This window comes from Macadamia integrifolia, chromosome 2, assembly GCF_013358625.1.
Source record: "Macadamia integrifolia cultivar HAES 741 chromosome 2, SCU_Mint_v3, whole genome shotgun sequence".
NCBI classification, from domain to species: domain Eukaryota; kingdom Viridiplantae; phylum Streptophyta; class Magnoliopsida; order Proteales; family Proteaceae; genus Macadamia; species Macadamia integrifolia.
Window position 1 is genome coordinate 17224080 of NC_056558.1, and position 19652 is coordinate 17243731.

The following is a 19652-nucleotide window of genomic DNA, read 5'->3' on the forward strand; positions in this document are numbered from 1 at the left end:
ATGGAATCGTCCACTGAGATATATATGGCTAAGAAATAATCAATTGAAAAATACTATAAGAAATGAAATGTCACAATATATATATATATATATCGATTGAAAAATACTATCGAAGTGAAAAATATATATATGCCTAAGAAATAATCAATTGAAAAAGACTATCAAAGGGATGAAAAACAAAGAATATCTTTTACATATCCACCCAGTTTGGCAACTTTTTGTGAAATGATAGAAAAAAATTTTCTCTTTGTACACGCATAAGATTTCATTCAATATGCATGGGTTATACCACTTCTTCCATTTTCAATTCCTACTGTAAAAGAATTCTTACAAATCCATGAATATGAGGTTATGAATAGGAAATTGATTTGTAATTGTAATAATGCTTCCGTTGATCTCCTTGTTCACTATACAAAACTAGTTGGATAGTTAAATGAATGATTGGATAATAGGGTTTATTTTGAGATTTCAATATTAGTTATCTTCTTAGTAATTTGTTACCTATTGATTTCAATATTAGTTATCTTTCCTTTGAAATGATAAACCATGATTTTATCACAAATTTAAAGTGTTTTCCTCAAATCTTTCATCACTACAGGTTATAAATGTAAGATCGATAATAAACTTATCTAAATCGGTATTAACCCATTATTAAAAAATCAAAATAAATCGAAATCAAACCAAACCTAAACCAAAACCAACTGAAACCAATGTTCCTTAATGGATCGGGTATGGTCTCCCTCATTCCTAGATCGAAACTAATTCAACCAGACCAAAACCGAACCAAACGAATGGTTTAACACCCATACCTACATTTAATATCTCTCTGTCTCTCTCTCAAAATCAATCAATCAAAAGCAGAGGTGAAAAATGGTCAGCAACTTTGTTTTCTCTTTATTATTATTATTATTTATTTATTTTTAATGTAGTCTAGGGTAACCCTGGCCAACGTACAAACACATATATGATCAAAAAGCTCACAAGGATAGGCATTAGATGTATTATCACTTAATTAACTACTTGTCAGTCTGATCTTCCATCTCAAGTTCTTAACCATCCAGGTCACAAAATCTCTCCACTTCAATGGTAAACTATTTGCTGCATTTAAGAAAGGAGAAACTAGAGGAACTAAGAAAAGGAAAACGTATTACAGAATGAAAAAAATATATATCTAAGAAATGGTTGGTTTAAGAAAGAATGAACAAACTAAACTAGAACAAAGACTTTGGTTTTTTCTACTATTGTAAGAGTTCCTTGTGATTAAAATTTTAAGTACCTGAAGTGTTCCTTCCTGTTAAGATTTTTAAGTATACCTAACGTTCCTATATAAACAATAGGAGCTTGCTCTCATCCATGTATCTTCAAGCTCTTTAGTTAATTTATCTATCAAATACATCAATGGCGAAGAGCAGCAAGCATCTTCTTGTGGTCCTACTCCTTGTGTTGCTTCTTGTGGCTACAGGTTCTTCTCTTTCCCACCTTTAATTAATTTCTCTGTTAAATCACACACACACACACACACATATATAAATGTAGACTAAATATGTCTTTGACGCTTTGATATATAGAATTTCAGCCAACAGAGGCAATGAAGCCAGGGCCAAAGCCAAAGCCAAAGCCAAAGCCAAAACCAGCCCCGGCACCAAAAAAGACATGCAAATCTTTGAGCACCAAATTCCAGGGTGTATGCATAATGGACAGTAATTGTGCCAATGTTTGCAGAACAGAAGGATTTACAGGAGGGAATTGCCATGATATTATTCCACAATGTTATTGCACCAAACTCTGCGACTACTAAGAAAAAAGCACTTTAGAATTGAAGCTTAAACTATATATGTGGTCTATTCTGCTAAGAACAAAATGCAGTGATCTAGCTCTACATGACACTCAATAAGTCATCTCTTTATTTATTTCATAAGGAGACTACATTCTCCACCTAAGTTATGTTATGTGGTAAACACCCACTACCCTAAATAAATAAATGTATGTAATTTATGTTAGTAATAAATAAAAAAAATCAGCAGTGTCTCACTGTGTTTAGTTCAGTATAGAAGAACACTCTTCTATCCTTCATGCATAGTTGCACAGTGTGGTCCATCATTTATATCAGAATTTAAGCCAATTATAAATAAAATTACACTTCATGCATGGTTGCACATTGTGGTTCATCATTTATATCAGAATTTAAGCCAATTATAAATAAAATTACATATGTACATAGGGTGTTTTAATTGTTTATTTTTCAACTGCGAAGATTTGCCTTGGTAGAATACCTAAAAGGTTGCTTTAGAGTTTGCCAAGCGTTTTTTTTTAAAACAAAGTCCAATGATGGTTAGTCTGCCAATAAATGTGCACGGATATATATAAGGATGGATGAGAGACATGGGACGGTACGTATTTGAATCAATTAATATCTGAAACAAGTAACATGACTGATTTATGTTATGTCCTCTCTATCTAACAAATAGAATTGAAATTGCTTGTAGTAATTGACATCCTAAGGTATCTAAATCCATTGTCAGTCTATTAAGAATAAAGGAAGAAGCTACATTAGAATTGAAATTGTGCAATAGTTACATCATTTACACCCATTGGAGTTTTCTTCAACGTGGACTGTATATTTTGTATAAGAAAATGTAGTTTTTCCATAAGCTCCAATGAGACTACAAAATGCATGAGAAGCCCACTCTCCTAAACAAGCAATAAAAATATGGTCGTAGCTAGGCTTATTATTAATCAAGAAAAAATTTAGGTAGAAATCCAAGTCTATTTATAATTAATTTTTTTTTTGTAGAAATAATTATTTTTTATTTATTTGTTTTTCTTGGCCTTATAAAATATTCACGAAGTTGGGTTTTCCAAATGACATCAAATATATATCTAATTAATATAATTTATGTAGATATTCATTTCTACATGTGCTTTGAGGAACACCGATATTAAAAATATGATAAAAAGGTTTTTCTTCTTTTTGTCTTTAAATATAGAAAAAAATCGATAATTTAATGAATAATAACTATATGAGCACATACAATTTAATAACAAGATTTTCACCCAAAAAAATATGGATTTGTGGATAGGATTGTTGAGGAAAAGGAGATAAGAGAAGAAGGGGATCACGAGTGCCAATAAAAAGATGGATTTGTGGATCTTGATCAATGTAATATTGATTTAAAAAAAAAAAAAAACATATGAAAACACTTTGAGAGGAAAGGGAAGAGGATTGTAAAAAGAAAGATTTGGTGGACATTGCGTAATATATATAACTATCCGAAAAAATCATACCATAAATATGTTGAGATAGTAAGGAAAGAAGATTATAGCCTCTTGTGTAATCTTCTATGTGTATTACAATGGGAGAGGTTTAGATAGCTAATCTATCCAAATTGTGAATGTAGGCATTCAAGCCAAACCATATTAAATTTCCTATTTTATTTTTGAAAAAATTACTTGGACATCACCTGTCCTATGGCCTGATTGCTGGACACCCCTAAAGTATGAATCTATTACTTGAACTCCCATAGCGCTAGGGTGTCCAAGTAATTTTTTCTTTATTTATTTATTTTAACGACATCTGAGCAACAATCATTTTGAGGATCAAGTTCCAAATTTAATTTTCTTTTGCACTCAACTTTGAGGTGAAGATCATCAACTTGTTTGCAAATAGGTCTACAACGGGATCAAGTTCTTCAATAATTGGTATTTCTTCCAATAACATCTGTGAATCCTTCTTCAATAATTGGTATTTTTTCCAATAACATCTATGAATCCAATAGTTGCAACTCTCTCAATTACCAACTCTTTGAGGGATACTTAAATAAACTATAACAAAACTCAAGTTTCCAATTGAAATAAAGTTTGAAGTCAGGGCTAATCGAGCCTATGAGGCATGAACAACCACTGATTAATTGTTTTATAGTTGGCTTTTTACAACAATTTCTGGTGAACTCCTTTACCGTGTCATGGATTTAAACATATGCTAGTGAAGTTTGGGAGAGACCGCCAGCAAGACACATCAGTTCAGTTTCTCTCTCCTGTTATGTGTCTTGCTAGTCTCTCTCTAGCCACTTAGCCGGCTGGAGAAGATTTGAACCCGTCTTTATCAAGCTCCTAGAGCATGGTATGATAGGTTTAAATTTTTTCTTTTATCTCAATTTTCAATGTTTCTTTTGTATGATGATTTGTGTCATCTCATTTATTATTCTATGTTGATATCATAATTACTTTTAACAATATTCCCATCTTCAAGAGATTTTTTTTTTTTTTTTTTTTTTTTAAGTAGAATCTTCAAGAGATACACTTGCATCTAAATTTCATATGAAGGATCTTGGTTTATTATATTTTTCTTGGGAGTGGAAGCACATCACATTTCATATGGTTTAGTTTTGTTATAGGTCAAGGACACCATTTTTTTTTTTTGTTACGAGCAAGGCACTTAGACTATAAACAAATCGCTACATTAGTTGTAGAAAAAAAATTCCAATCCTACATGGTTTTGAAGCATTGGAGCTACTTTACAATACTTTTTTTTTTTTTTTTTGTAACTTTGAATAGTATCTGGGACCGGGGAAGCCCCTAGAATTTTGTTACATAAGAAAAAAAAATAATAATAAAGACACAAAAGGGGAGACATATCCCACCTTACTTTACAATACCTCACATTGACTAGCCAAGTACAAATAGATCATTTTTTTTTTTAAATGAAGCCCACTATATCAAATAGGCATTACATGTTCCGATATCACTCAATTAAGCTGTTAGTCAAATCTTCCATTTCAAGTTCTTAATCATCAGGTCACAAAAATCACTCCACTTCTATGTTTAAGTATTTGGTGCATTTAGGAAGAGAGAAATTAGAGGAACCTGTTAGGAAAACATAACCAAAGAATCTTTCATTCACAAACCTTAGAACACATACTATTTAAGCAGAGTTGTCACATACAAGAACAGTAAATAAGGAGGCTTTTAAGGACTAAAACCATACACATATTATGATTTGGGAAGTCTCCACAAGCTTTCAGATTGTTTAGCACTTGAAAATTGATCCTACGAACAAACTAACCCTCTAGGGTCTTCAGCAGTCTCCACAACTCTATGAGGAAGTTGTGTTCTCACGTTGTGTAACTGTGGGGATCATAGAGACTACTTATAGTAGTCCACCCAACCCTAACTACTCCCACAATAGGTGGGCTAGGCCTATCCCTCTAAGTGGCCGAACCACCATGAAACCCGACGAATCACCTAGCCACAAAATAGGACTAAGAAAAAGAAAACATGTTTTATATTAACAAATGTGTGGGAAGTGGATAGTTTAAGAAAGAAATTACAAACTAAACTAGAAGGAAGATATAGGCTTTGCTACAATTGTAAGACTTTCATGTGGTTTAGATATTTAAGTACCTAAAAAGTTCCTTATTGTTTAGATTTCAAGTACCTAACTTTCCTATATAAACAGTAGGACGTTGCTCCGTTCCATGTATCATCTTCATAAGTTCTCTTTAATTTTATCTTTATCATCAAATACATCATTAATGGCGAAGATCAGCAGCAGTATCTTATTTCAACAGTCCTAGTCCTGGTGTTGCTTCTTCTGGCTACAGGTATATATACAGACAGTTCTTCTCTTAATATTCACTCACAGCTTGCTTTAATCTCTGTAAACTCACTCGCAACCATTTTTGTTTGACTTTAGTAGTGCATAGATTTCTCTATTATATTCTTAAGATATTATTAATTGATAAAAAAGGGCATGCACTGTATCTAATGCATGAGGCTTTCGCAATTACAAGGTCTGGAAAGGGTCATAATGTACAAAGCCTTAATCCTATTTTACAAAAAAACTGTTTCTCAACTCAAACCCGCGACCACTAGGTTGTTATGAAGCAACCTTGCCTATAATTTGTGTGTGGTGGTGCATTGGTTGATTGATAACCTCGAGACTTGATTGGTCCTCGTTGCATTGATAAGGGTTCGGCAGCTAGTTGGGCTCAAACTTGATGGCCTGATGTCACCAGGATTTGGGTTTTATTTTTCCAGTCCAGTAATGAGATGGGTCTAGTTTTGGTTCTTAAAATAGCCCATTAACTACAATCACTAAAATTTGATTTTCATCCATATATCCTTCAGTACTATGCAAAAGTTTTGTCCGTAGAGACTTGTTGAATGTAGGCTAAGAAGTGTATGCTTAATTTGTTGGTAGAAGAGATGGGGCCAAGACTTGCAGAAGCAAGGACTTGTGAGTCACAGAGCCATCGGTTCAAGGGATTATGCTTCCGAGAGAGCAATTGTGCTGCTGTTTGCCAGACAGAGGGCTTTCATGGGGGTCACTGCCGAGGCTTCCGCCGACGATGCTTTTGCACTAAGCATTGTTAGTCAGTGAAGGAGACAGATTTCATCAGAAGTTATCGATCTAACAATGGTTTTTCAAGCCAATGAAATCTTAGAATTGTCCGGTGTGCCTATGAATAAAAATGCAGTGTGCATGATGTTGCTTCTGATGTTTCATTTGGATTTTTCATTGTTTACCTATTTGGGTGTGTAACCTTTTGTTTGTAGACTGGCACTTTCTCTTTTGTTGAAAGTTTGGAGTAGTTATTCATGTAATAATGGAAGGTGATGTTTCCGAGAATCATAATAGAAATCTTAATTATCTATTTTTACTTTTTTTTAATCCAAATTTTTTGTTCTGACTCAAAGCTGGGAGAGTGCACAAATAATATCTAGAGCATTGGTAAATATGCATGGACAAACATGATCTCTTTGTTACAAAAGTTGTATTTGATTGAATTAGACTGAATTTGACACGTGATTAATCTAGACCTTGTCCATTCTATCTCATGGTTGGAATTGACATATCATCTGTTTGGACCAATGGGGTATTTCATGTGCCCAATGGGGTTCCCATGTTCACTCAAGTTTGGGTGAAGGGCCCACAACAACCTAAATGTCTTATTTAATTAGGGGTGTCGAAATGGCCCGGTGTCTATACGTGTAGTGTGGTGGTTAGACCTACCCACCCCATTTGCTCCGTGATCTATGGGTCTAGTGGAGCTACCCACTGTTTCCAAATTAGTCCAACTTTGTACCTTTCCGGCATGAACCATCAATCTCAACGAGTGAAATAGGTTTTGGTATTCCTTCTCGAGCTTCTATTTCTTTCGTTAAAAGAGATTTTGGAAAAGATGGAATAGGAAGACATGTTTCCAGAACGAACAAGATACTGGTTGAGAAGGGGGAGTTAGTAAAGTTGGACAAGATTGGAATGAGCATTGGAACATGTATTGATGTACCAGATCAGCTAATGCTGCCAGGTTGATGCGATGCATTCCATCTATTGACTAGAGACTTAATTATTGGTATATCGATAAGTCTAGCAAGAATTCAAATAGGAGCTGGTTCCACAGGAAGCTTTTAAAAACGCAGTGCGAGCTTGAGCAAGCCTTGGACCGAATTTTCAAATCACCAGGGTGGGCCTGGGCTCGAATTTTGAAGCCCAAGGCCAAGCTAGACCAGGCATGGGCTGACATATTAGGTTGAGCCGGGCTCAACCCAGCCCTACCCATTTACCATGTGTATTAGAGATTTATAAGAAGTATTTCACCAACGCACCACCAAATTTTATATAGTTTATACCAACACCTATATATTTTTAGGGGGGACGTGTTCTCTGTCCCAGAGAGAGTGGCCTTACACCCAAACATGGGGAATGTGAAATAACCATCATGCCCCTCCTAGTTGATGTCTAAGCTTTTGTTCTCATTAGTCAAGGTGCAAACGCAGGAGCCACACTACTCTCCTAGGCAGAAAACATTTTCCCATTTTAGAATTCGTTAAAGCGTTGGCCTACACGCTTCCAAATAGAATTTGTTTTCCCATATTTTTTATTCACCCTTACCCTCACATTAGTTTTGTAATCAACAAAATCACAATTACATTACATACACTATTTTTTAATTCACCAATGTATCGCAATATTTACCCAAAAAAGTGAGAAAGAATACCACCTGTTTGCTCTCTACACCCAGACACAGGACATTGTAAAAAGACGCCTCGCCCCTCTAGTTTTCATAGTGTCCTGTGTCTGGGCATTGAGAGTACAGATGGGTAGCATTCTTTACTCTAAAAGGAAAAAGGTAAAAGCATCACACTAGAATCAATCGAGGGCAATCATCCAGCCTGGGCCAATTAGGGCCGAATTGTGTTGGATTTGGGCTGAGATATCCCAACCTGATCGACCTAAAAACCTGATCGACCTGAGGCTGGGTTGGGCCTAGGCATAGTTAAGAAACCTTAGAACTGGGCTGGGTTTTATTGAAGCCCCAACATTTGATAGGATCCGACTCCTCACCTTATCCTTGATCGCCTAGGTCTACCTAAGAAGACGACAAGTGTACACGACGAATCCAACGGCTTTCAATCCTTGCCCAGAAAAAACCACCCATCTTAATGGGAAACCCATACCCGAGCACCTCTCCGTACCCATAAGAGTTTCACTCCTCTATTTTCTTTGCTATTCCCTCTCTTCCCACCTCGATCTTTGCTCTCCTTTCACCGCCATTTATCTGCTACTCTCTCTCTCTCTCTCTCTCTCTCTCTCTCTCTCTCAAAATCAATCAACCAAAAGCAGAGGTCAAAATATGGTCCACAACTTTATTATTATTAACTTTTTTTTTTTAATAACGTAATCTAGGGCAACCCTGGCCAGCGTATAGAAAGATATGTTATCAAAAGCTCACAAGGATAAGCATTAGATGTTTTATCACTGAATTAACTACTTGTCAGTCTAATCTTCCATCTCAAGTTCTTTAACCATCCAGGCCACAAAATCTCTCCACTTCAGTGGCTAACTATTTGGTGCAATTTAAGAAAGGAGAAATTAGAGGAACTAAGAAAAGGAAAACGTAGTCTAGATTGAAAAAAAAAAAAAAATCTAAGAACTAGTTGGTTTAAGAAAGAATGAACAAACTAGACTAGAACAAAGACTTGGATTTTCTACTATTGTAAGAGTTCCTTGTGAGTAAAATCTTAAGTACCTGAAGTGTTCCTTGCTGTTAAGATTTTTAAGTATACCTAACGTTCCTATGTAAACAGTAGGAGCTTGCTCCCTTCCATGTATCTTCAAGCTCTTTGGTTTATCTATCAAATACATCAATGGCGAAGAGCAGCAAGCATCTTCTTCTGGTCCTACTCCTTGTGTTGCTTCTTGTGGCTACAGGTTCTTCTCTTTCCCACCTTTAATTAATTTCTCTGTTAACTCACAAGCATATAAGTGATTAAATGTAGACTAAATATGTCTTTGATGCTTTGATATATAGAATTGCAGCCAACAGAGGCAAAGCCAGGGCCAAGGCCAAAGCCAAAGCCAGGCCCCAAGCCAAAGCCAGGGCCGAAGCCGAAGCCAAAGCCAAAGCCAAACCCAGCCCCGGCACCAAAAAGGACTTGCAAATCTTTGAGCACCAAATTCCAGGGCGTATGCATAGAAGACAGTAATTGTGCCAATGTTTGCCGAACGGAAGGATTTACAGGAGGGAATTGCCATGATATTATTCCACAATGCTATTGCACCAAACTCTGCAACTACTGAGAAAAAAAAGCACTTCAGAATTGAAGCCTAGCTATATATATATATATATATATATATGGATTGTGGTCTATTCTAAGAACAAAATGCAGTCTAGCTCTATATATGACACTTCAAAGTCTATCTTTATTTCATGAGGAGAATACATTCTCCACCTATGTTATGTTATGTGGTAAACACCCACTACCCTAAATAAATAAATAAATGTGTGTAATTTATGTTTATGAAAAATAAAAAAGAAATCTGCAGTGTCTCTCTGTGTTCAGTTCAGTAGAACACTCTTCTATCCTTCATGCATAGGGTGTTTTAATTGTTTATTTTGTACCACGGGGTTTTGTATTGGCTGAGTAATTAAAAGGTTGCCTGCTTATATGTTATATCTCATGCAGAATAGAGTTTGCTAAGTGTCAAAACAAAGCGTGAAAAATTAAGAGTATGTCCAATAATTTTTTTTTTTTTTTAAACAAAGTCCAATGATGGTTAGAGTATCAAAAAATATGCATGGACATACATAAGGATGTATGATAGACATGGGAGGGTATATGAATCAATTAATATCGGAAACAAGTAACGTGGCTAATTTAGACTATGTCTTCTCTTTTAACAAATAGAATTAAAATTTCTTGTAGCAATTTACATCCTAAGGTATCTAAATCCTTTGTTAGTCTCCTAAGAATAAAAAAGGAAGCGATATTGGAATTGGAATTGCGCAATAGTTATATCTTTTACACCCATTGTAGTTTTGACATGTGCTTTCCACGTGGACTAAATTTACAAAATGTAGTTTTTCCATAACCTCCAATGAGACTACAAAATGCATGAAAAATCAACACTCATAAACAAGCAGTAGAAATATGATTGTAACTAGGCTTATTATTAATGAAGAAAAAAAAATAGGTAGAAATCCTAATAATGTTGGGGGTATTTATAATTATTTGTATTTAATTTCTTGGCCATCTAAAATGTTCACGAAGTTGGATTCCCCAAATGATTTCAAATATGTCTAAGTAATATAATTTATGTAGACATTCATTTCTACATGTGCTTTAAGGAACAACGATATTAAGAATGAGATAAAAAGGTTTCTCTGCTTTTGTCTTTAAATATGGAAAAAAATTAAAAATCGATAATTTAATGAATAACAACTATATGAGCACTTACAATTTAATAACAAGATTCTTCACCCAAAAAAATGGATTTGTGGAATAGGTTTGTTGAGAAAAGGAGATACAATAAGAAGGAGATCATGAGTGCCAATGAAAAAGATGGATTTGTGGATCTTGATCATTGTAAGATTGATGAAAAAATAAACCATATCAAAACTGTTGAGAGGAAAGGGAAGAGGATTGTAAAAAGAAAGATTTGGTAGACATTGCTCAATATATAAAATTAATTGAAAAAATATTATCATAAATATGCTGAGCTAAAAAGGAAAGAAGATTATAACCTCTTCTGTATTCTACTATATGCATTATAATGGGAGAGTCCTAGATAGCTAATCTACCCAAATCGTGAATGTAAGCATTCAAGCGAAACCATATGAAATCTCTTGTTTTATTTTTGAAAAAATTACTTGGACACCACCTGTCTTATGGCCTGATTGCTAGACACCCCTAAAGTTTGAATTTATTACTTGAACTCCCATAGTATAGGGGTGTCCAAGTAATTTTCACTTTATTTATTTTTTATTTTTTTAACGGTATCTAAGCAACAATCATTTTGAGGATCAAGTTCTGAATTTGATTTTCTTTTGCACTCAACTTTGAGGTGAAGATCATCAACTTGTTTGCAAATAGGTCTACAGCAGGATCAAGTTCTTCAATAATTATCAGCAAAAAAAAAATTTCTTCAACAATTGGTATTTCTTCCAATAACATCTGCGAATCCATAAGTTGCAACTCTCTCAATTATACCAATACTTAAATGGAACTATAACAAAACTCAAGTTATGCTATTGAAGATGGGTTTTTGTCATGCTTGGGTTGATCGAGTTATGACATGTATTCGGACAGTCTCCTATAATCTCCTTGTGAATGGCTGCATCAAAGGGGGAATCATTCCCACACGTGGTATTAGACAAGGGGATCCAATCTCACCAGCAATCTTCATCATCTGCTCTCAAGCTTTCACTTCTATCATTAAGCAAGCTAAAGATTCGGGTACACTCCATGGAATTAAGGTGCGCCACAGGGGATCCCCTATTACACGTCTTCTATTTGCTAACGATTGTCTGCTTTTTTCTCAAGTTAAGCTTCAAGAAATCACTACTCTTAAAGCTTGTCTTGAGTTGTATTGCAAGGCTGCGGATCAATCTATCAACTTGCAAAAATCCAGCCTCACTTTCAGCCCAAATACACATGTGAGGTTCAAAAGATGGTTCTCTCGTGTGTTACAAATTCCGTATGGTGATGGGCCCACCAAGTGTTTGGGGTTGCCAACGGAATTTGGAATTGCAAAAAAAGATTTATTTCAAGAAGTGAGGGAGAAATCACCTAATAAATTGCAAGGTTGGAAAAATAATTTGCTCTCTCATGCAGGAAAGGAAGTATTGATAAAAGCGGCTCTATCTCTAATGTCAAATTACGCGAGTTCCCATTTCAAGCTCTCAGCCGCACACCATGATTCCATTAGGAAAGGAGCCGCTAATTTTTATTAGGGGGACTCAAATAAGGGAGGAAAAATACACTGGATCTCATGGTCAAGATTATGCCAACCAAAAGGTCGAGGAGGGCTTGGTTTCAAAGACTCAAGGCTACAAAATCAGGTTCTCTTGGCAAAGGCAACGTCGCGTCTATGGTCTTCTCTAGATTCATATTGGGCCCAATTTCTTAAGTCCTTTTACTTCCCTAGATCTGATTTTCTTAATTCAAGATTGGGAAATAAACCATCATGGGGATGGCATAGCTTGCTAGAAGGGAGGAAAACCTTGACGGCTGGATTGGTGTTGCGCATTGGAGATGGAAGCATGGTGGATATTTGGCGCGATAATTGGATACCATCACTACCTCATTACAAGCTCCAAGGGCCAAGGCCAGCAGGTTGCACCCTTTCAAGGGTCTCTGACCTAATAGATCCTTCTTCTAGATCATGGAGAATGGACCTACTGCATAAATTTTTCCAACCGATTGACATTGAAGCAATATTAAAATTCTAGCTTAGTCTCTTTCCAAGTGTGGATAAGCAAGTTTGGAGAGCCTCCAAAAATGGTATTTTCACTGTCAAGTCGGCGTATTATCTCTTGACTAAGATTAAAGATGCAATGTCTACCTTAGAAGCATCCACTTCTCGAGTGCACCAATGGGATCAGATTCCAAATGCTGTATGGAAGCAGATCTGGTCAATCCAAACTCTTCCAAAACTTAAGTCCTTCATATGGAGAGCTTGTAATGAAGGTGTGGCCACTGGAGAAGGCCTACTTTCACGACGTGACCCAGTGGATCCAAAATGTCATAGATGTGGTGTAGTTAATGAATCAGTAGACCATCTTCTATTTAAATGCTCCTTTGCGAAGGCAGTTTGGTATGGGAGCACTCTTTCCTATGCTCCACCATCTGATAGAGCACCGAGATAAACAAATTGGCTGAAGATTTGGGACCTTTTAGGGGTTCAAGACAAGAAGCTTGCTCGTGAAACTCTCTCTCGTGCCTCATTTCTATGCTAGTACTTGTGGCGTGAACGGAATGATGGGATTTTTAGGACAAAGGATTGGACACCACAAGAGGTTATTTCTAATGCAGAAAGGGCATTCCTGGAGATCCATTCAGCCACTGTTGTCCCAGCTTCTTCACCTGTTAATGCAACTACCATTAGAACTTCATAATATGGAAAGCGGGAGGCCCCACCCTAGGGTTTTGTGAAGAAAAATTGTGATGCTACTCATCCACAGGGAGGGATTTCTGGTGGACTGGGTATTATCTATAGGAAACATGATGGGCATCTACAAAAGGCACTCTCCATCCCTCAACCCTTTGCCTCTGCGATTCAAGGAGAAGCTTTAGCTATTAGAACGGCGCTTTCGCAGGCTCTCAGTTATGGCTACACCTGTCTTCTAGTTGAATCGGATTGCAAGGAGATCATTGGCTACATTCAAGATCCAAGCATTGTTCCTCCAGGCGAGGTTGCAGTCGTTATTGAGGATGTGCGCAAGTAATGTTCTTCTTTTGTTTCCATATCTTTTCACTTTATTCCACGGGCTGTAAACTCTTTTGCAGACGTCCTGGCAAGGAAGGCCATGTCCATCATGTATAGGATAGATTGGTTGATTACCACTCCGTGGCTTCAAGACCTTTGTGTGAATGAGGCTATTGGTTGTACACATGGTCCTTTTCATCAGTAAATTTTCCTTCTACCAAAAATAAAAAAAATTTCCAATTGAAATAAAGAATGAAAATAAGTTGAAGTCAGGGCTAATCGATCCTATGAGGCATGAACAACCATTGATCAATTGTTTATAGTTGGATTTTTACAACAATTTCTGGTTAACTCCTTTACTATGTCATGGATTTAAACATATGCAAGTAAAGTTTGGGAGAAATTAGCGTGAATTTTTTTTTTTTTTTCATGCGACTAACAAGAAGATGTTTTCATAGACCAATTGTCGGGTATGTGGATCCTAAGTTTCTTTCCCATGCTTGTAAGTGAATCTAGACTTGATTGGTCCTCATCGGATTTAGATCCTCTCCAGCCAGTGTGGTTGGAGAGAGACCAACAAGACACATAACAGGAGAGAGAAAGTGAACTTATGTGTCATACTGGTCTGTCTCCAGCCACGCACCTTAGGCTAGAGAGGATTTGAATCCGTCTTTGTCAAGCTCCAAGAGCATGGTGTGATGGATACGATTCCTCTCTATAGAGCCCATGGACCATAGAGTGATCTCACAGCTGAGGAGACCTCGAGACATGTGCCCGATCTTCCCAGCCATAGGATTACTATATGGTATGATAGGTTAAAATTTTTTTCTTTTATCTCAATTTTCAATGTTTCTTTTGTATGATGGTGTGCGTCACTTCAAGAGAAATTTTTTGCCCTGTAGAATCTTCAAGAGATACACTTGCATCTAAATTTCATATGAAAGATCTTGGTTTATTATATTTTTCTTGGGAGTGGAAGCACATCACATTTCACATGGTTTAGTTTTCTTATAGGTCAAGGGCACAAGTTTTTTTTTTGGGTGGAGCAAGGCTCTTAGACTATAAACAAATCACGACATTGGCTGCAGGAAAAAAAAATCCAATCCTACTTGGTTTTGAAGCATTGGAGCTATTTTACAATACAATTTTTTTTTTTTTAAACTGAATATTATCTGGGACTCAGGGAAGCCCCTAGAATTTTATTAAATAAGAGAAGCAAAATAATAAAGAAACAAAGGAAGAGAAATAATTGGCCTTATTTTACAATACCTCAAATTGACTAGCCAACGTACGAATAGATCATTTTTTTTTTTTTTTTTATAAAGCCCACTATATCGGATAAGCATTAGATGTTTCAACATCACTCAATTAAGTTTTTAGTCAAATCTTCCATTTCAAGTTCTTAATGATGATCAGGTCATAAAATCTTTCAACTTCCATGTTTAACTATTTGGTGCATTAAGGAAAGGAGAAATTAGAGGAACTAAGAAAAGGAAAGCGTGTTCTAGATTAAACAAATATCTGAGAAGTGGATAGTTTAAGAAAGAACGTTACAAACTAAACTACAAGGAAGATATAGGCTTTGCTACAATTGTAAGACTTTCATGTGGTTTAGATATTTAAGTACCTAAAAAGTTCCTTATGGTTTAGAGTTCAAGTAGCTAACTTTGCTATATAAACAGTAGGAGGTTGCTCCCTTCCATGTATCATATATCTTCATAAGCTCTCTTTAATTTTATCTTTATCATCAAATACATCATTAATGGCGAAGATCAGCAGTAGTAAGTATCTTATTTCAACAGTCCTAGTCCTGGTGTTGCTTCTTCTGGCTACAGGTATATATACAGATAGTTCTTCTCTTAATATTCACTCACAGCTTGCTTTAATCTCTATCTAAACTCACAACAATTTTTGTTTCTGACTTTATTAGTACACAGGTATATAGAAAGTGTTTCTCTAGTATATTCCTAAGATATTATTATTTGATAAAAAAAAAATATATGCATGATAATGGCTCCAGCCGCTGTGGGGTTTGGGGAGAGTCATAATGTACACAGCCTTATCGATTATTTCTTGATTCGAATTCGAACTCACGACTACTAGGTCATAATGGAGCAATCATACTACCTATAATATTGTAAATTGATGAATCTCTTAAATTATACTAAAGTTGATGCTAAAGTTGTGTGGTGGTGCATTGATTGATTTACAGAAATGAAGCCAATGGTGGGAGAGGCAAAAGGGCCTAGGACTTGTGAAACATTGAGCGTACACTTCAAGGGCCTATGCATAAATGATGACAACTGTGCCAATGTTTGCAGAACAGAGAAATGTTTAGGAGGGCGTTGCCGAGGTGCACTTGGGCAATGCATTTGCAACAAAATATGCGACTGAAGAAGAACAAGACTTCATCAGAAGTGAGAGCTCATGATCTGATGAAGTTAATAATAATGGTTATATATATAGAGAGAGAGAATAAAATGCAGTCTTTACATGAGACTCGGTATGTATCATTAGTAGATTACCTTGTCATCACTTATGTAATGTGGCACCCCACATAAAATAAAAGTGTGTTATTATTTAAGCTTGTCTTAAATTAGATAAATAAATAAATGTAATAATTAATGTCTCAACTTTGTTCAGTTCATTACTAGAACACTCTTCTATCCTTCTATCCTTTCTGCACACTTGAAAATTACTATAATTTTGAAGAATCAAGACTATGGTTCACCATGTGTATCAGAACTTAAACTAACTGATCAAGGATGCAAAACCAGCTTGGGACAAGCTTAAATTATGTTAAGCTACCCACCTTTGGCTTTCAAAATTTATCAATTGTCTAGACCAGGTACGAGTGTGTGTGTTTTTTTTTTCACAAAGGTCTGTTATTTTTTTCACAAAGGTCTGTTATTTTTTTAAATATCACAAAGCATCTATTTTGCACATGAACAGATGAAATGTCCATTCTGATAGTTGCATAGAGATGAGATGATCAAGATTAATTGCGTGTCAAATGTCAAAGTCTAATTCAATCAACTACCCTTTTATATTAGCGCACATCTCATGTATACCCATGCATGTGTATTAGTACTCTAGATATTATTGTGCACTCTCTCACTTTTGAGCGGGAACAAATGATTTGGATTTAAAAAATGTAAAAATAGATAACTCGGATGTGTCTTGTAATTTTATAAAACATTCTATTGTTACATGGATAACTACTAAAAAAATTAATCCTTTGAGCGGGCACTTTTCTTGTAGTGTATTAAACTTGCATGGAGAGAGAGAGGGGGGGTTGGAAGGTAAAGTTTTGATGAAAAGACAAAAGTATTAGTCTGCAAACAAAAGGCTACACGCCCAAATAGGTAGACAAAGTGAACTCCAAATGAACAACGCACGCAACATCACACACACTGCATTTTTATTCATAGGCAAATCATTGCTAGATAGATAACTTCTAATGAAATCTCTCTCCTTCACTAACAATGTTTAGTGCAAAAGCATCGGCGGCAGAAGCCTCGGCAGTGACCCCCATGAAAGTTCTCCGTCTGGCAAACAGAGGCACAATTGCTCTTTCGGAAGCATAACCCTTTGAACCGATGGCTCTGAGACTCACAAGTCCTTGCTTCTGCAACTCTTGTCCCTATCTCTTCTACCAACAAATTAAGCATACACTTCTTAGTCTAAATTCAATAAGTCTCTATGTACAAAACTTTTGCATAATACTAAAGGATATATGAAAGAAAATCAAATTTTAGTGATATTAAATAAATGGCTATAGTTTCATACCAAAACTAGACCCATCTCATTACTGGACTGGAAAAATAAAACCCAATTCTTGGTGACAACAGGCCATAAGTTTGAGCCCAACTAGCTAAACCCTAATCAGTTACTATGTTGAAAACATTCTTGAGTCATAGACTCATGTCCCATCCTTGATGGACCTGCAGCCTATGTTCATGTTCATCAGAGCACCAGATTGCTCCAAACCTGCAGCCCACGTTTGTTCATTTGAACGTTTGTTTTATGTGTCAACATTTGTCCCTTTTGTTTTTATAAATATTTTTTTCACATATTTAATAGTAATACATGGGATGTATTAGCACGTCTCACGTGGTGGCAACTGAAGCATACAGCCAGGTGAATATACATGCAGGGGATCTCAACTGCGACCATGACATAACTATGTTATCACGAATTAGATGGTAACAAAAATCAAATTGAAAACAAAAATGGTATAATAAGCATAAAAGAAACATAAAGGAAGAGAAGAACCAGTAACCATAAGAAGCAGCATGAGAACAAACAGTGCTGAAAACAAACACTTGCAGCCCTCCATTGATGAGAGAGAGAGAGAGATTGGTAGAAGGATTTACAAATGAAGAGGGAAAACTTGAAAGTCTGGGATGCAATGAAGAGAGCAAAATTGCTAGTGTTTATATATATATATATATATATATATCTTTACAAGGGACGTCGGTGGTTTTTTTTAGAGAGAAACCTTACAATTTTTTAAACCCTCTCCATTTGCCGACAATCCAAGGCAAAGTATAATGAAAAAGTAAAAGCACATAAGCATTGAAACTTTATTAGGTGAACAATTTTTGCAACTGTAAAGAAAGATGTCAATGACCATAAATGGAAATTTTTTTGGTAGAATGGCCATAAATGGTTCTACAATGACAAAAATAGAGCAACTGAGCAAGCACTGGCAAGAGAGGTCCAGAATCCATTTCGCAGTCCAATTACAAACTTATTTACCACGAAAATATTCTTTGATATCACTCAATTTTCAGAAACTTAATTAGAACATGTTGAAAAAACTTCCCAAGAACCTCTTCTTGCTTTTATCTATTAAAGAAACCACATATTTGAATAAATGAATAATAGAATTGATTCAAAAAAAGTAAAGGCCTCACCAATTCGACCAATTCTCATTCCAGACCGAACTAGTGTCCTAAGAGCAGATTGGGCATCTGGACCAGGTGTCTTCGTCTTGTTTCCACCAGTGGCACAGAGTTTAATGTGTAGTGCAGTAATTCCAAATTCCTACAAAATTCATAGTTTTAGAAAATAATAATCAATGAAGCTACTGATACAGATTATTAACATGCTTCCACAGGTTGCGGTGCTTAATATCGCAATGCATTTTCATGTTTCTATATGAAATTAGAAAATAATTATTAATCCAGCTACTGATAAAGAAGAGTAGCATGCCCTGTCAAACTTTGCTTGAAGTGAGTCATGTGACTGCCAACGTGGCTATATCAAAATAGATGTTAATGCTAATGCTAATGAATTTAGCAAAGGGGTCACTACTTAGAGCAATGGTAAAAGGTGTTGTCAGGCCTAATGCCCAGATTTGAGTCTTGAGAGCAGCCACTTTGACCAAGTGCAGACTCCCTGCATAGGCGAAATGAGCAACGGCCTAATGAATTTAGCAAGATGGATCAACTTAAACTTAAACTTTTTGCCTGTATCTTTTGAATTTGTTAATACATCTTGATCACGTTTCTTTCTCTAAGTTTCTCTCCAGTTTCTTCTTCTCATTTAATGCAGTGCACCAAACAGGAAATTCTAAGGAGGAGTTCAACCAAGATCCAATGGCAGAGATTGAAGATCATTGGCAGATGAGTCATGGATGGCTGTCTTTACTCTTTATGTAGTGAGTGGGATATGAGGCATGACTCATTGATAGGTTGGCAATGGCTTTTATTATTAATTCCCTTTTGGGAATAAGGCTGGCAATGGCATACTCTAATTCATGTGTACTCTAAAAATCGGCTGCAAAGGAAAAGCAGGAAACAAAACAGTGTGGCCCTTAGAAAAAAAAGATAGTTATGGAGCATATGTTAGACCACTTTTTCATATTCGGTATGGCAATTAAAGAAGAGCTTTTGACATACGAAATGTAAGAGTTCATTTTTTTTTTTTTTTTTTT

At 35.9% G+C, this 19652-nt stretch overlaps 1 protein-coding gene and 1 long non-coding RNA gene across 2 annotated transcripts; both read left to right on the forward strand.

Annotated features, from left to right (window-relative positions):
- Nucleotides 1-1353: 1353 nt before the first annotated feature.
- On the forward strand, nucleotides 1354-2045 carry LOC122089519. The gene is made up of 2 exons (XR_006143342.1): nucleotides 1354-1462; nucleotides 1569-2045. It is a non-coding gene; the product is annotated as an uncharacterized LOC122089519 (long non-coding RNA).
- Nucleotides 2046-9087: 7042 nt separating this feature from the next.
- Nucleotides 9088-9821, forward strand: LOC122058037 (alpha carbonic anhydrase 8-like). Its single transcript, XM_042620436.1, has 2 exons — nucleotides 9088-9214; nucleotides 9315-9821. The coding sequence occupies exons 1-2, from the start codon at nucleotides 9151-9153 to the stop codon at nucleotides 9581-9583; spliced, it is 333 nt and encodes a 110-aa protein (XP_042476370.1). The 5' UTR covers nucleotides 9088-9150; the 3' UTR covers nucleotides 9584-9821.
- Nucleotides 9822-19652: the final 9831 nt, after the last annotated feature.